This window comes from Falco naumanni, chromosome 5 (genome assembly GCF_017639655.2).
Source record: "Falco naumanni isolate bFalNau1 chromosome 5, bFalNau1.pat, whole genome shotgun sequence".
Taxonomy (NCBI): Eukaryota; Metazoa; Chordata; class Aves; order Falconiformes; family Falconidae; genus Falco; species Falco naumanni.
The window spans coordinates 58,512,969-58,529,449 of NC_054058.1; the positions used below are offsets into that span (position 1 = coordinate 58,512,969).

Here is a 16,481-nt window from a genome sequence, read left to right on the forward strand (position 1 = left end):
AGAACAGATAAAGGAAATTATTAATCAGTCATAATTATTTTGTTAGTTTTTAAATTAATTTTACTGCTTTCATGGATATTTAAATAAGGAGTGAATTTAACAGATACACCTTCAGAATTTTTAAATGTAAAACCAAGTCCCCTTCCCATCTTGTTCTTTGTTTCCAGAACACCACAGAATTCCTGCTTTGGAAGAGGCAAATTGGTTGCTGGGGAACATCAACCAGACTGGCTACTTTAGAGTTAATTATGATATTAGGAATTGGAGGCTGCTCATTAATCAGCTAACAAGGAACCATGAGGTAAGCTCATCTTCTCATCCCTAAAATCCGCTTTGGTAGGTGAACCTTCACAGTTTCATCACCCTAAATGATTCAATTTTTGTACTTGCCCCTCACAGGTTATCTCTGTCAGTAATCGAGCAGGCTTGATCGATGATGCATTCAATCTAGCCAGGTATGTTTCCTGAAAATAATCTATCCTCATACACATTGCTGCAATAAGTCATGCAGTCATTAACTCAGCAGTTGAGTGTGTTTCAACTTAGATATATTTTAAACACGCTTCGGTTCTTTTCCGCTCCCTTTTATTTTTTTTTGTATGGCACATAAACATGGTCTGTAGCCCATTCACTACTCTTGATCAATAATTGCCGTAGGGTATTTCCGAGTCTGGAAAGGTCTGATCAATTTTGCAGCAAGTTCAATTTAACACTTCGGAGATAAATAATCTCTTTCCTCTTTCTCTAATGAATGAGGGTTTTTTCTTCTGTTTCTCCCTAATGCCTCACCTCTCTTTTTTTATAACTGACCCTTATGCTGTATTTAATTTGTGATGCAAGGCATCTTCAAGCTTCAGTAATTTTTTTTGCCCTGACTTGTACTTTTATATCATTTCTCCAATATCTTTCTTTCCTTGTAATCTGCTAGAACAGACTCTTTTTCTGTGTGATGCTTTTCATGCAGAATGAAAAATCAGAGTTCCATTAAGCATTTCTGGAATTTATGCAACATTTTGTGTTTTATTATGATTAGAGAGAGAATTAACACATACAGTGCTGGTTAGGTAACACCTTCTTTATGAACTGAGGCGATGGAATTGTACCCATTTTGAAAACAGGACATCTAACATGTTGATAATGAAAGTGTAAAATGAGAGGAAAGTAGTGGAACATTTCAAACTTTTTTGATTCTTGAGGTACCTGGGAACACTGCCTCAATAAAACACTGTGATGTCAAAGGCAGTGTGAAAAGAATTCCTGATACTACTGGCTTTCCTGTTTGCTGGTGTATTTATAGCCATATTTGAGCAGGGGCTTGCAAGAATCGGCAGTACTGAGGTACATTTCACTACAAACGGTCACCGGAGATCTTTGAGATTCAAGCATAGTGTCACACAGAAATTATCACTCAGTGATGTTCCAGCATCGCTGCAGTAAAACACAGTTGTGTGCCCTACCACGCTGTTCCTGCTGCCAGTGCTAGACTGAATATATGGCCTTTACTTAACAGTCCAGAGACATAGTAGGGAGAGACATCATGGGGAGAGATGGAGGATCCATTTGCTTTTTGCACTGCCCTTCATTCTTGCCCCATAGCATCTTCCCATTGGCAACAGTGAAGGACTGTGATTTGTGTACTCTCAGACTAGTAGAATATTGCAGAATATTCTGAAGTATCTAGACAGTTAGAAGAACACTAAATATTCAGTGATGTAAGAGTCTGTTCTGATTTTATTTGGTTTTGGCACCTCAGAAAAGCAGTGTGCAGTTAGACAGAGTCAGTATGGTGCTTTCTTCTTTTCCCATGCACTGAACACAGTCAGAAGTGGCTAGACTTCCCTGAAAAGCCAGACACCAAAAAAAGCTGTTTCTTAAACCTGTACTTGTAGGTGAGTGGTTTTCTTCTGAGTCAGTACCAAGCCAGTGTTCTAGGATGTCTTGTTCATGAAGCATAAAGGCAAGCCCATCCTACACTGTCTGGCCAAGTTTTGTGTATCTAAAATCCACCCACAGATTAGATGAGTAATGCATTTCCCACTTGCTTTCCAAAGCAGTTTTATGGTGATACTGGATCCTGCTGCTTTTCCAGAGGTAACTATACCAAAGAGCTGTGAAATCTTTCACAAGATTTCACATTGTCAAAACTTTACTTTCTTTTGATAACAATGAGCTGCAGCAGACTGCTGCTGCATTTGCTACTCACGCACCATGGAAAAAAGTAGTTGAGCTAAATATTTGCAGTGTATACACATGTGCATGCATAGATATTACTTATGAGGAAATATTCTTCCAACAGGGATACATAGCTAGATTCCTGTTTCTTTAAAATCTCTGCACAGACTCCTATCAGTAGTGTCACCTTGAGTAAATGCCTTACAAGCCAATCTGGGTGGATGAAAGATCCGTATATTTACAAACAGTAGATTTATGTTCCGTATTTCAAGAGTAACAGTAAGATATGTGGACTTGACTAAATGTGCCATGTAGGGTATACTTTTTTTAGTTTATTCATCTATTATCTTTCCTATTAAAAAAACCCAGACCATTATAGTGATGCTGAAGTAAGTTTAATTAGCTAGCCGACTATTTAGTACCTTTTTACGAAGATATTGGTATTTTTTGTTTCATTTCCCCTCTCCCAGACAAAGAAAGCTGAGGAATGGGCCTAATACTTGCTCTGTTCCCTTATCACAAGTAGGACTAGAGAGTCATCAAGAGACTGTTAGAAGAGGAGTGTGCTGGGGGCAGGCCCTGATGGCAGAGTGCCCGAACTTCTGCTATTATGAAAGCAGATGGAGAAGCTCTTGGTGGGTCAGGCAATGGGGAATCGCATGCCAACACGGTAGTGTGGCACGGCTGCCTCTGCTGTGTCGGGTGCTCCCACGTGACACAGCGGTGTTCCTAAAACAAGCTTCAAGGGCTGTCAAAATCACACAGACCCTTTCGGTTTCCTCAAAAAGTCAGTGTTCAGAAGGCCACCATCAGCCTAAAAGCAGCTTATCTAAACACAGCATGTGTTTCTCCCTGCCCGTATAATGTTACGTGATGGGGAGATTAAATGCATACGATTGTCTCTGACTGTGACATGAGAAGAGGTGAGTAGCCTTGTTGACCAGGCATAGAGGTAGTAATTGGTAGTTTAGACCTGGCTTCGGAGAAGACTGGCTGGTTTTAAGAGTAATTTAGTCCTAAGATGTGGTCCCTAGCTGCACTCGTGTTATCTCCTTGTCTACAACTATAAAGATACACATTTTCAGAGAGAGTACTGTGGAATACATACTTTGGTTTTAATCCCTAGCTGTTATTTTCAGTGATAAAATAATACAAAAATGACAACATAACTTCTTAAATTCGTGCTGGTCCTTTCTAAAAGAATTTCTAACATGAATAGTTCTTTTTAATGTACTTAAGAGACTGTTTCTTCAAAATACCCTGTCCTTCTTAGAAACTTCTGAAATACTCCCTAGTGTGTTGTTGAACTTGATACAGATATAATGTGCAGTCCCCACCAGAAAGGTTTGACTCAGTCTTTCCACTGTCCTAATATGGTGTGTCCTAACATGATATTGCTGTGTAGTTTTACTGCTGACTGATTTTGTTTGTGGAACAAGTACAGGTCTTACCTTCAGTGAAATCTAATAATATTTAACTCTGGAGAAAGATGAAAAAAATTGCTCATATATTTTGGAGCACCACTTTTTTTTTAAAAAAAAAAAAAAAAAGAAAAAAAGAAGTGTGTTTGATTTCATTCCTCCAGAATGTTTATTAGCCTTTTAGTGTCCAGCATAATGACTTCTCAAAAATAAATAACATAAACGAATTGATAGCTTCAAGGAGTATTTTAAGCTTTATAACTTTAATTTCATAAGGTTTTGCCCATTTTGTATGGAAATATATTCCTGCTTCTTCCTTCGTGGTGTTTTTTTGGTTCCATAAAATTAATCAAGCAGAGTTTTACTGAATAACAACAATAAAGAAAGCTGGAGCTTGCTCACTGTGTTTGAGTCTTGCAAGCTTGTTTGTTTTTCAGATTTTTAGGTGTAATTCTGTTCTCAGCTGTAGTACTGCACACACCCTGAGGATCTGGGGAACTATAGCCTGGGAAGTAACGTAGCTTATGAAAATACATGCCCCAAATTCTTGAGCAAGAACAGCACCTTGGTGCTATATCTTCCCTTCTTCTTGAAGATCCTTTATCTTTTGTTTTGTATGATTTCCGTGGAATTTCAGTACAATTTGAAAATGTTTATTATAGTAAATGGGATGTGTTCATTGTGAAAGCTGCGTTCTCTCCTAAGCTTAAGCTGAGAAGAGGGCAGTTCAGATAGCTCCAATAAGTAGTATTACAGGAAATAACAAAGATCCTACTGTTTCTTGAGAGTGTAATGTTGTCAGCTTCTCCTTTCTCTTTCCTTAGGATAAGGGGTCAGTTAGTGAGTATGTGAGGTGGGATGCGTCCCACTTTAAGCATCCCAAAGGTAGATCTGTAAATCTGAGCTTGTCACCTTGCAGTAGACTGACAGTTAATGGAGAGAAACGTGCACCTGACCTGTCAAAGCCACTTAACCACATAGGATAAGATAAATTACCCTCCTAATGTCAGGAGTATTGTGGCACCCCTAGTTCTTCCTTGCTGGCCTCTAAATCTTTATATTCTCTTCCCCTCATTAAACGGTTGACTTAATCCAATATTATGTCAAAGAAATAGATCTGGTTTGTATTCAGTGTTGATCAGTGTTGGATCACATGTGACTGTGGATGCCTATTTTACTGTCATATAAAATAGTTATTGTTCTTTCCAGTTCTGGAAGAATCCATCAGTTTTGTCTCTTGAAACCTAACGTGTTTCTCATCACCCTTTGACCATGCCTGCACCATCGCCAGCTCGCCGTATTAAGGCGGCAGGTGCTTGGTTTGTGTGCTAGTTGCTCAGGAAACCTTTTTTGATGCTGACAATATGTCTTGCTGTCAATTAATACCTTGTCTTCTGTTCCATGGTTGAAGAGATAGTGGTGGCGTTCTGTGGGCATTTTCCTGACTTCCTTTTCAGGTGGGTCGTAGGCCTGGGGACAGTACAGTGCATGTCAAGACTTCACTCTGGTTACACATTAGCAAAGGCCAATGATAAAGCTTGGCAGTAGTTCTTGCATATTCTTAGCAGCATTTCTTTGATGTTTATTGGAAGCTTTTTCTTAACTGGATTAATGAGAAAACATAAAGCAGTGTTGTTAAATAATTGTTCTTCTGCTCCAGTCCCTGATGGCCATGTTGGAGTGCTGTCCATTTCCCTTCACAGATGAGGGGGAGAGTGAGCTATACTCTCTTCAGATGTTTGTTTTTTAGGCCAGAAAAGCCTGCCCCTGTAGACTTCAGAGATATAGGGAGCTGTGTCAGAAACAAGCAGCTACAAAAACCCCACGCTTTCAGAATTGTCTGTGACCTAAGCGGCTTCCCTGCTGGAGATGACCTTCATGAGAGTTCTCACCTCTCAGGATTCCATTCACCAGGCCACAGCCAGGAACCTGGTGCAGATACATGATGTTATGAAGGTTGTTTTCCTGCTGTTAATCACATCTTCTTGGCTTGCTTCTTTCTAAGCTGTGAGTTCTGCTGACTCTAGGAAACCAAAGTCTGAGGGTAAGGGAAAAGGCAGTGCCAAGCTACTTTTCAATATATAAATCCAGATTCTCTCCCTTGACACAAATTTATCTTTAACAGCAGGTGCTTTTGACTCCAAGGTTGGTTCCAGAAGTAAAATACTGAAGTAATCTAATGCTCACTCTAGATCACCTTCTCACCAACTTGAACAGAGAAATTAATTTTAAAAGTAAGTCTCAGTTAACGTTAAAGTTAAAGTATAGCCTTTGGAACCTGGAAAATCATATCGTTGTTTTATTTTTTTTCTAAAAAATTAAAAAAAACCCAACACACATACACATACAACACACACCCCAACAAATCAAAGCCAAGCCTCTGCTTGTTCCTTAAGTTAATTCCTAGATGTGAAGTATTGTGACTCCGACAACAACATATTATCCATTCAGCTATCTGAAGCAACACCACCTCCCAGAATCACAGAATCACAGAATGGTTTGGGTTGGAAGGGACCTTAAAGATCATCTAGTTCCAACCCCCCTGCCATGGGCAGGGACAGACACCTTCCGCTGGACCAGGTTGCTCAAAACCCCATCCAACCTGGCCTTGAACATTTCTGTAAACTGAGAGTTATCTTGTAACTAGTCCTCCAGTTTATACTTTCCATACCATACAACGTCATGCTCATGGGGGGGGGGGGGGTGTTGGCTAGGAGGGGCGGATCCCTGCTCAGGGGCCGGCTGGGCATGGGTCAGCATGTGGTGAGCAATTGTGTTGTAAATCACTTGTTGTTTTTTCCTTTGGGTTTTATTACTCTCTCTCCCTCCCTCCTTTTCATTACAGTTGTCATTGTTGTTGATACTATTATAATGTTTTATTTTAATTATTAAATTGTGCTTATCTCAACCCACCAGTTTTACTTTTTTCCCCAATTCTCCTTCCCATCCTGCTGCGGGATGGCAGGGAGCGAGTGAGTGGCTCCATGGTGCTTAGTTGCTGGCTGGGGTTAAACCACAGCAATAACAAACTAAACAGTGGAGTTCAACTGATCATCACTGTTCTTTTCCTTCTCCAGAGATTGTTTCATTTATTGTAACATGTGAAGTCTTCCAATATATGTGAGCTAATTGGTTTCATGTTACACTTGTTTGTGTTACTTAAAGTCCTGTTCAGTGTAATGTCAGGGAAAGTCAAGGCATTTGAGGACCCTTTAAAATTCTGGGACTGGATGATAAGTAGGTGACAAAGGTAGAAGTTCTCATCTAACCCAATTAATGTACTTCAAAATGTTTCAAATTTTCAGCAGCCAGATCCAGGGTTGTTGACCTTGTTTTGCTTGGGTATTTATAAACAGTCATATAGGATCTATTTAAATGAATAAACTGCAGTTTAACTCCAGCCTTCATTATTACTCCTGATCACATTTGCTGATAGTTCAACACAGAGGCAAACAGGTATGTTAAGCAGCTCCCTTAATTACTGCCTCTGACTACCAGCTAAGAGAGCGAGTATGAGATCGATAGATTGTGTTACACTGGATTAATAGTAATATAGGTTTACTATTTTAATAAATGAGGCCTCATCTAAATTATTTCAGCAGATGCTATAGTAACCCTCTTCCACTGTCAGGCAAATGTTGATGATGGTTCACCAGCAATTGATTTAGATATGGCTTCCTACAGAATTTGTTGGATTTCCTTTGACGTAAATACTCTCTGAATGGGCCAGAGCAGCTGTGCCTTTTTTAGAAAAAATGGAAAGCTACAAATGTTTTAAGGTAGCCATCATTCATTCCATATGCTGCATGTCAGTCCATATGTTTTGTGACATATCACAGCCTTGATATCTGCTTTACATGGAGCTACACATTAAAGCTAACGTTTGCATATGTTTGTACAAGAAGAATCAAAGCAATTCTGGAGAGTAAGCACACTTAAAGTCAATTCTGCCTTTGCAGTAAGTATCATATGTGCATCTGATCCTGTTGCATAGATAAGAGCAGTAAAGCAAGTTGTACCATACATTCCAGGGAAGTGCCAGTGCTGCCTGGATGATAGAAAAACATGCCAAGAGCTGGGGAAGAAGTTGGAGAATACTCTTCAGCACATACAAAAGAGACACTGTGGATCTGAGTTCTCTGCAGTGTTTAGTGCAGGGGGTAGGTCTTGGTCTAGTATACGTCTATCCTGTAGAAGTGGGTGATGTTATTCCACATCCCCACAAAATTTGCCTATGCTTCAATTATTTCTGGTACTTCTGAGTTATTATAGCAGCAATTGTTTAATCCTGTAAACTGCATTAACTCTATATTCTTAGCTGAACCCAGAATAAACTGACAGGAAAACATGACTCTGGTTTCAAGGGAGTGAAAGAATTATTTTTAGATAATGGTTGTTAGCCCATTGTCTTTTCACTCCGTTGTCTTGGTCTGTTACTGGTCTCTGAAGTCCGCTTGGTATGGATGTATCCAGGTTGCAGCTCAGGTGCCCCGGACTGCTGTCTAGTGACAGGGCAGGGGAACAATCTGTGAAATTATTTTTGGGAACATTAATTAAACCAGGTGTGAATTACATGTCAAGAGAACACCTAACTTGGAGATTGAGGTTAAACAAGAGGAGGAGAGTGACATGAGTGGACCTTGCTGAGCAACTTAGCAAGTGAGTATTGGAAAGGGGGCTGAGAGGTGCAATTATGGCTTCACGAATGTGTGTGTTGGTGGGGCACGGGGAAGTCTTCACCCAGCACCTACACCATTCTGTGGGGGCCCTATACTTTCCTACCTAGCATACACCTGTTCCCTGTGCTTTTCTCTCATCTACAGGCTGCTTTTTCTTTCCCACAGCTGCCTGGTCAGCCCTCCTCCCCACCTCCCTTACCTGTCCTCACACAATAAGCAGCTTTTTTTCCTCCTTATCCTTACCCCAGAACCCCATTACTTTTCTTTCTGAGGTTCTGGCAGGGCTAGTATGGAGAGCAAAAGACCCTGCTGCTACCTGGGCCAAGGTAGCAGCAATGAGCCACCCTGAGAGGCTGGAGGTGCTGCTTTAAACAACCTGTCCTTTTCCAACACTGACATAGAATAGATGAATGAATGGCAAGAGCCAACTTTTCTAGCTAGAAAAGACAATGCCGATGCCTCATCAGCATAAAGAAAATAGTCTGCTGCCTTAGGCTACTGACTGCTTTGCCTGCTGTTTTGACCTGACTGCACCATTGCTTCTCAGACACGATCCTGCTTTTTGGGCTCATCCAATTGCTCTTGGCCAGGATCGTTGTCTAGAGCTCTGGTCTTTGTTGGTGTATGCTCTGTCCGCTTGGCAGAACACACTGCCAGGGTGAACTTTTGAATTCAAAGTGCAGATTATGCTTTCAAGTCTTTTGGTCTTCATCTCATGTACACTAAAGTCCCTTTGCTTGATAAAATTTAGAGAAGTCTTGGGGATCAGTGTTGTCTTAGCTCAGCTCCTTCCTATTTAGTTAGAAATGTGGCTTTCTCTACCCAGAAATCAAGCAATAAATGACAGGAAGGACCATACTATGACTAAGACAGTGCACGGGGACTAGAGAAACTTGGGATGCTGTTTCTACTATAGACTTCCTGGGTGATCTTGGTAAAATCACTTAAACTGTGTCTGTTTTCTGTCTGTAGAATGGAGATAAGAGAATAGGTGAGGGGTTATGAGAATTTCAGAGAGTCTTTTACTATGAATATCTTTATAGGGAATTGCTTTTGTAGAAACACTATCCAATTTGTATATATTCTGGAAAACAAAATTCAGATTATATATGTATTTTCAAGATCAGGCTTCTGTGCTTTCCATATGAAGTTTCTAGCTTTTAAACACATATTTCACTTGGCTGACTGATATGCAAATTATAAACATTATAACAGGAAAAAAGAGAGATATGAAAAAGTATTGTGCATAATAATAAACAAACTGAATTTTGAATTTGCTCAAACATGCTGTCATAGATAACATTGCCTATTGAGAACTTAAGAAATAGAAAGGCTGTTTCATTCTGCTCTTCCCAACAAAATCATCAAGAAAGAAAACAGGTAACACTTTAAATAATTGAGTCATCTGAAACTGACATCTGTTAGCCCCTGAAATACACTCAAATTTCTTTAGTTAATTTAGGTGTGTGAATTACATACTTCTCAAAAATCAAGGTTTCATGATGATGAAAAACATTACATACCTAACTTACTGCTTAATTTTCAGCAGTGAGATTATTCCTTTTCATCTTGCACTGCTTTGTTTTTATATATATATATTTTATATGGGGAAGAAGAGGAAAGAAGAGATACTGAACTCCAATTTGAAGGCATTTTTGTTGCATTTTTACAAATGGGGTTTTAAGTGTGGGTGGGTTTTTTTTCTGTTTTAAACAAAGGTAATTAATACAAATTAATATTAGCCTTTACTTATGTGACAACTCTAAAAACCGTGCAAGATAACTTAAGCCATATGATACTCTGATAATTACATTGAATTTGAACTATTCTTTGTAGGATGCTTCAAATGCTCTTGTGTGGAGTTGAATGTCACTTGAAGAGTCCTCAAATATTTTGCTTGTAAGAAAACATAACAATAATAATCAGGCTTCACTTAAAACCATCATACTCACTGAATCCTTTGATGTTGTAGAGGTTGAATGCTGATTAAATTTAGTACTTAAAATGAGCTTGTAAGCCAAAAGTTGCTGTTGTATTTATCAAAGGGTAGGTGTGCATTCCTGTCCTGTTTACGTGGAAGTCCATAGCTGGTACAAATCATAATGCCTCCATTAAGTCACTTTGGATGTCTTAGAAAAGCAGAGTCCTTATCTGGTCCTAAGGCAGCCCAGCCCTGGGAGTGGAAGATGAGGTAGATCATTCTTTGATACTGGAGATCACAGGGTCTTTTTTACAGGTTGCCCGTTAGTTTTCTATGAGATAACATTCTATTTCCAGCTTCCCTTGTTGAACATGGATGGCAGTCATCATAAGTTTTTAATCTTTGACTTCCTAGTCATGCAGGAGTTGAAGGTGAAATCTGTGACTACAGAGTTGGCTTCCCTGTTGCGTGGGTCACCTTGCTTGAAGCCTTTTTTACCTGTCAGGGTTCAACATACCTGTTTTTACTCAGCTGCCAAAGAACTGCTCCTAAAGCAGTGTGGGAAAGAATATTCTGAATACATCAGTAGAGACACCAGTCCTTAGTCAGTCCAGAATAAATGAATAGGGTTAGAAAAAGCCAAATACATTTAAATTGGAACCAAGTTTCTCTGTGAATTATTCTAATCCACACACTTGACTTTAAAGGTAAAAGAATGAATAAGAATCCTAAACTGTCCCTTTACGGGTTAATGAGTATAATCTAATTATTCTTATATTGCACATGCATAGAAATAGAACTGAAGTTAATCAGTTGCACATCTATGTTCTGAAGAGCTGTGTTTTCCTCCTTCAAAACTACCCAGACAAAAAGCTAGTTATGTTTTACTTATTTCATAAGAAACAGATGATGCAGAGTGAGTTTTAAACCAGCAGCAACTAAATCACCTCATTTCCATTGTTTCAACAATGAAGACCAGTTTGCTGCCAGCTTGGATTTTCTAATTTTGATTTAAACACATGACTTATAATGACTTTGTTGAGTGGTGGGACTAAGGGATTTATGGTGCCCTTGTATGTGGGACTCTCATCAGTGTATGGCAACCCTGTCGTTTTTGTGACAGAGTCTGTTTGACTGGTGCTGGATTTATGATAGAAATAATTCAGAACACAGTAATAATTTTCCCTTGGCAATTACACTACCATTTGGTACTTTGTCCCTAAGGGGAAAATGAATGTGCTGGGATCTGTCCATAAGTTCAGCGGCTCAGTGTAAAGAACAAATCAAGGTCAGAATGCAGCTGAATACACACTGATGTTTCATAATATAATCTAGATTTCCTGCTTTCATCTGACGTATTAAAAAACCTCATGTAATTTAGAGATTTGTTTTGATTGCTATGAGATTTTTAGTGGGAATTCTCTGTGAGGGATATTTCATTACCATGTTCAGTACGTTCTTTTTCTGTTCTTTGCCTCTTTTCTTTGTAGCAATGACCACCCTAGCAATTTCTTCAGTGTAAACAGGATAGTACCTTGCTAAAGGTTGGTGCTTATGGTATTACATAATGTCATAAGACACTTTATATCTATATCTATATCTATTTGTCTTTTGAAAGGTCATTTTCCACCTTTGCCCTTGTCATAAAAATGGGATAACACCTTTTTACCACAGTTTGTCAGCAGCCTCTTTAAGCATGAAAAATCTGCTGGACCAGAACGTTTGTCTGGTGGTAATTTGTCCGATAACTAAAGGGGATCACTTTGCTACTCTGTGTTCCTGTTCTCCCGTTCTCCACTTTGGTTCAGCCGGCAGTTGTGAAATAAAGAATGTGGATGATAGGACAAACCTCGTGTGGTGCAGTGTTTCTAACACATGCTAGAGTTCTCATGTGTAACAGTGGCTACAGAATGATTGATATGCTGATAAACGGATGAGTAAGGGCAACTATATAAAAAGTGATAAAACAACAAAGCATCTCAAATGTGATCTTTTTAGTTAAATTTTGCTTTTGTAGTCATAGTTCTTTTAAATGACTCAGTATGGAGAAGGCTGGCTTAGAGATGGCTTGTAGAGGCTCTTTTTTAAGTCTGGGCTCCTATCCATGTGACCAGTGATGTCCCTCAAAACTCTCTAACCTAGAATACAATAAAGAGGGATGCCTGCTTTTTGTGGTTTATACTGAAGCTAAATAAACAGCAGTTCATTTTAGGACATGAAATGGATCTGTTGGTACCCTTCTGTGAATATTTACATTGCGAAAGACCTGAGTTATAATATTCTTATGATCATGCCTCTGAGAAGAGAAGCACTGAAATTCTAGTGCTCCTAGGATATCCATCACTAGAGGCCTAACTAAACAAAACTAGACAAAGTTCTGTCAGGAATGGCATTGGTATTAATCTGCTTTGGGTAGGGGAGAGAGTAGATGAGTTCTTAAGGTGGCTTCCAGCCTTTTCATTCTAGATGCTATAGGTGAAGTTTTATAAACTTTTCAACCTGCACTTGAGATGTGCTTAACCTGAACATTGATATTCGTCCAGCCAATGTTTATGAATCAACACTGTTTGACTTGACTATTTTATCTGTTAAGATACTTGCCAAGACTATCCCAGATTCCTCTGCAGAATTTTTATTGATTGTAGATAGGTGCTTGTTAAGATTCTTGGGTGGCTACTGGAGACATACCTGGAGAAACAATGTGACTGTTTCAGACCAGAATAAGATTGGACATCGCAGTATTTCTGCAGTGTTGGTGTTTTTTACCTGGTTTCAGTATAACCCATAATCAGGTATTGCCCAAGTGGCACACAATATTTCCATTTTCCTCCAAGATGGCTAACCTGGAAAATAACCTTGTCTCTTAGCCCTGGCTCCCATGCATTTGGACTTTGGCAGGCAATATCTGATAGTAATTTTTCTGGACTTTTAAGGATAGCAGTATGATCGATGGCTAAAAAGATACATGAAAAATAAGGATTTCTGTCACTGACCTTCTAAGTCACATTGTTGGAAGAGAGTGATAAGTCAAGCTGCATGTGTAGATTATGTACTTATACTCTGTAGTGCCTTTGAGTAAATATTTCGAGAAGATTACATGGCAGGGAAATTATTTTACATTTTTCCATTTGATGGGAAAGTTGCTACTATTACTTTTCTTATTATTGTAATGATAATTGTTAAACATTTCTGTTTAACATTTCTATGGGTCTGTGTTTTTCCACCAGAGTTCACAGAGATACTCATAACAGACTCATTCTGTGTTCTGCCTTCTTTCCTGATCTTGGTTATTGTCCTGCTCTATAAATGACACAAGTGATTTCAATTAGTTGTCAGCCACCTGATGGTGTATGTATTTTACACAAAAAGGTAAAACAATGAATGTACTTATCACTACCTCTTGACAGAAACTATTTAATGGCAAATAGTCTGGAAGTGCAGTGTATTTTGAATAAGAGGTTCATAAACACGGCTTAGTGGCTGAGGGGAAAGAACAGGGCTATCGTGGTTTTCTCTAGGCCTCACAATAAAGTAGTGTAGAATATAAAGAACATCCTTCCAAGGCAAAGTTCCTGAAGCACTTCTGTTTTCACCAGGTAAGTACTCCTATCTTAACTGCCATTTGTAAGAGGATTTTGGGTATATATGTCTGTCACAGAGGTCCAGCCTCGCCAGTGTACTTGAAGCACATCTGCCCAGCATGTACTGACAGAGTTTAACATTGATCATAGCAGCCATAAACCACTTTCCCTCAAAATCATGATCTGAAGTGATGAATGTTTTGTCATTTATATAGTAATGTCATCCACAAAGACCTCCCCTCATCCCTGTTCGTGCTTTTGGGACTGATTCTGTTGATGATACTGTGGATAAGCTCTTCAAGGGTCATACCCAGAAAGAGAAGGAAGTTCAGAAGTAAACAGGAAAAACTCAGACTGCCACAATCTGGTTTTGTGAGGAGGAGTATACCCTCAGGGAAACAATAGGAAAAGTGGGAAACAGGAGAGAGGCAGGCAGAATTGAATGGGCTGATAAATTTAGAAGTCAGAAGCAGTGAATGATGAGAGTAAAAGCTTATGATGTGAACAGGATGATTGCCATCAGTTAAGAATCATGATTTTGAAACTTAATAGGAAGGCCGAGAGAATAGGAATAAGAGATAGATCTCTCTGAGTTCACTTCTTATGTTTCTTTATGGAGAAGTTAAGTTTAAAAAGAAATAATCTGTTTATTTTGCAGTGATGATTTCCCTTTTGCACTTAGCATACAGAGATTTAATTTCGGAAGCATGATCCTAAATGTCCATTAGTGCAGCTATAATAAACATTCATCTGTTTATTCCTGAAGCAGCATGTTTCCTAGAGCTAATCCTCTTGTTCCTTACTCCACACTTTCTCATGTCAATCAAGTTATCAGTAACAATAATCACAAATCCCATTAAGAACTAATTACATATGTGCAACTTCAAGCTAGTTTACCTCTTTGCTAACATTATCTCAAAGATTTTTAACTGCAGTCAATCCAGCTTGCTTCTGGCTCCATTAATTATGGTTGCACATCTTTACGAAGTATTAAGACCTACAACTCATCTTAATGATATTCTGCTGCTTCAGAAATAAGAAAGACCTATAAAATGGAGTAACTTGCTCTTCAGATGCATTGAACTCTGTCTGCCACCCACTCTAAGAGCTCCACCATTCTCATTTCATATCTGCTCAGTTCCTGAGTGACACAGTGAGCTCACCAAGATATCTTAGTTTTCTTGCTCGAGTATATTCTGTAACTGGAATTAAGAACGGAATCTTGCTGACAAAATGTGGACAAAGATGACAGACAGACTGGGGAGTGTATCGTCGTAAGGACGTGGCACAGATCCTTTTGAAAGCTGTTACATGAACTCCTTTCTTGAGAACACAAAGGGAACAGGGTGTAACTCTTCCAGTAGAGAGTGTGAAAAACAATGGCTTGTGTGGATGTGGTAGGAAACTATGATTTTGCATCATACCAAAAAGAACAATCTATTTCAAATATTTCAGCAAAGTATTTTTATATGCTGTTACAACTGAGAAAAAAATTTATATCAACATATACGTACTGGTTCATTTCCATAATAATCTGTGTAATTTTCTTTGCTTGTTATATGCATGTATCCCTTCCCCAGACAGTGATGGAAATTAAGGGGAACATTTGCAACCAACAAGGAGAAAAACTAGTCTATGAAGATATATCATACTGTAGCCTATGTTAAATTGAAGCTTGTGGAATCCTCTAACTTTAAGTGTTTAATGAAAACAGAATCATTATCTCTGTTCTAGGCAGGTAGAGAACCCCTCTGGGATTTAAACACACGCATCAAGAGAAGACTAGACCTGTGTGTTTCTGGGAAGTTTGTGCCTACAGTGTTAAACTTTGTTTCTCTAGTCTGGATAGTTAAGAAAAGATGCTGTTTTGAAAAAGAAAATGAGAGCAAATCCTAAAGCTTGATGTTTCCTGTACTCAGTTTTAAAAAGCAGCTTTCAAATACTTGTGTCTGTATTGCACCCGTAAAGCTATTAATTTAAAAAGCTTTCCTGAACTGTGCCCCTCCCCGCCCCCCCCCCCCCCCCCGCCCCCCCCAACACACACACACTTTTTCCCTTGCAGGAAGAGGTCTTTTATGATGGAAAAAGAATGGGACAAAGTTCTAGCTGATTGATTTATAAACACCTGAAAAAAACATAGTTCATGTGGAAAGTGCTGGAACATCCTTAACCAAAGTGATGTCACTGGATTAGTCATTCCAAAGTGGCTTAATGTGGATAGAAGACAAGGCAGCTCTAAGGGAGAGGAATAAGAGAGGGGAGGATAACTGTGGAATTAAAGATGCTTCTTCACCACTAGTTCTTTCCAGTTGCCCATGGCCAGTAGAAGTGTTCTCTGAAGCAAAATGCCATGGGTTGTTGATTTCATGCAGACAGCTTTCAATCTTGCAAAGCAACACCTTCCTTTTGTTTTTTGCTTAAAGTCAATTACTTCATTGTTCATGTCTTTTATAGCCACTGGAATCCATATAAAGTAGGCATAGCTTGTCTAGTTTCCTTTCATGTGTGTTCATCCTTCCTTCATCCAGTAAGTATGCTTGCACGTGTCGGGAGAAACTGAGAGTTGCTGATTTTTTATAAGGTTCACTTTTATGTCATTATAGTGTGATGAGTTTATCATGTTTTTCGGTCTTCTAGTTTCGTTTGGAAAAAAAAAGTCATTTTTGCCTTGTCATGTATCTTCTGCAAAAACAATTTAATACTAACT

The 16,481-nt window shown here is 39.0% G+C and overlaps 1 protein-coding gene across 1 annotated transcript in view; it reads left to right on the top strand.

The window, feature by feature from the left end:
- The window catches only part of TRHDE (thyrotropin releasing hormone degrading enzyme), a 211,980-nt gene that overhangs the window by 165,347 nt on the left and 30,152 nt on the right, over positions 1-16,481 (top strand). The window contains exons 11-12 of the mRNA XM_040596694.1: positions 168-301; positions 400-455. Coding sequence (XP_040452628.1) covers positions 168-301; positions 400-455 — 190 coding nt within the window. The remainder of the gene's footprint in view (positions 1-167; positions 302-399; positions 456-16,481) is intronic.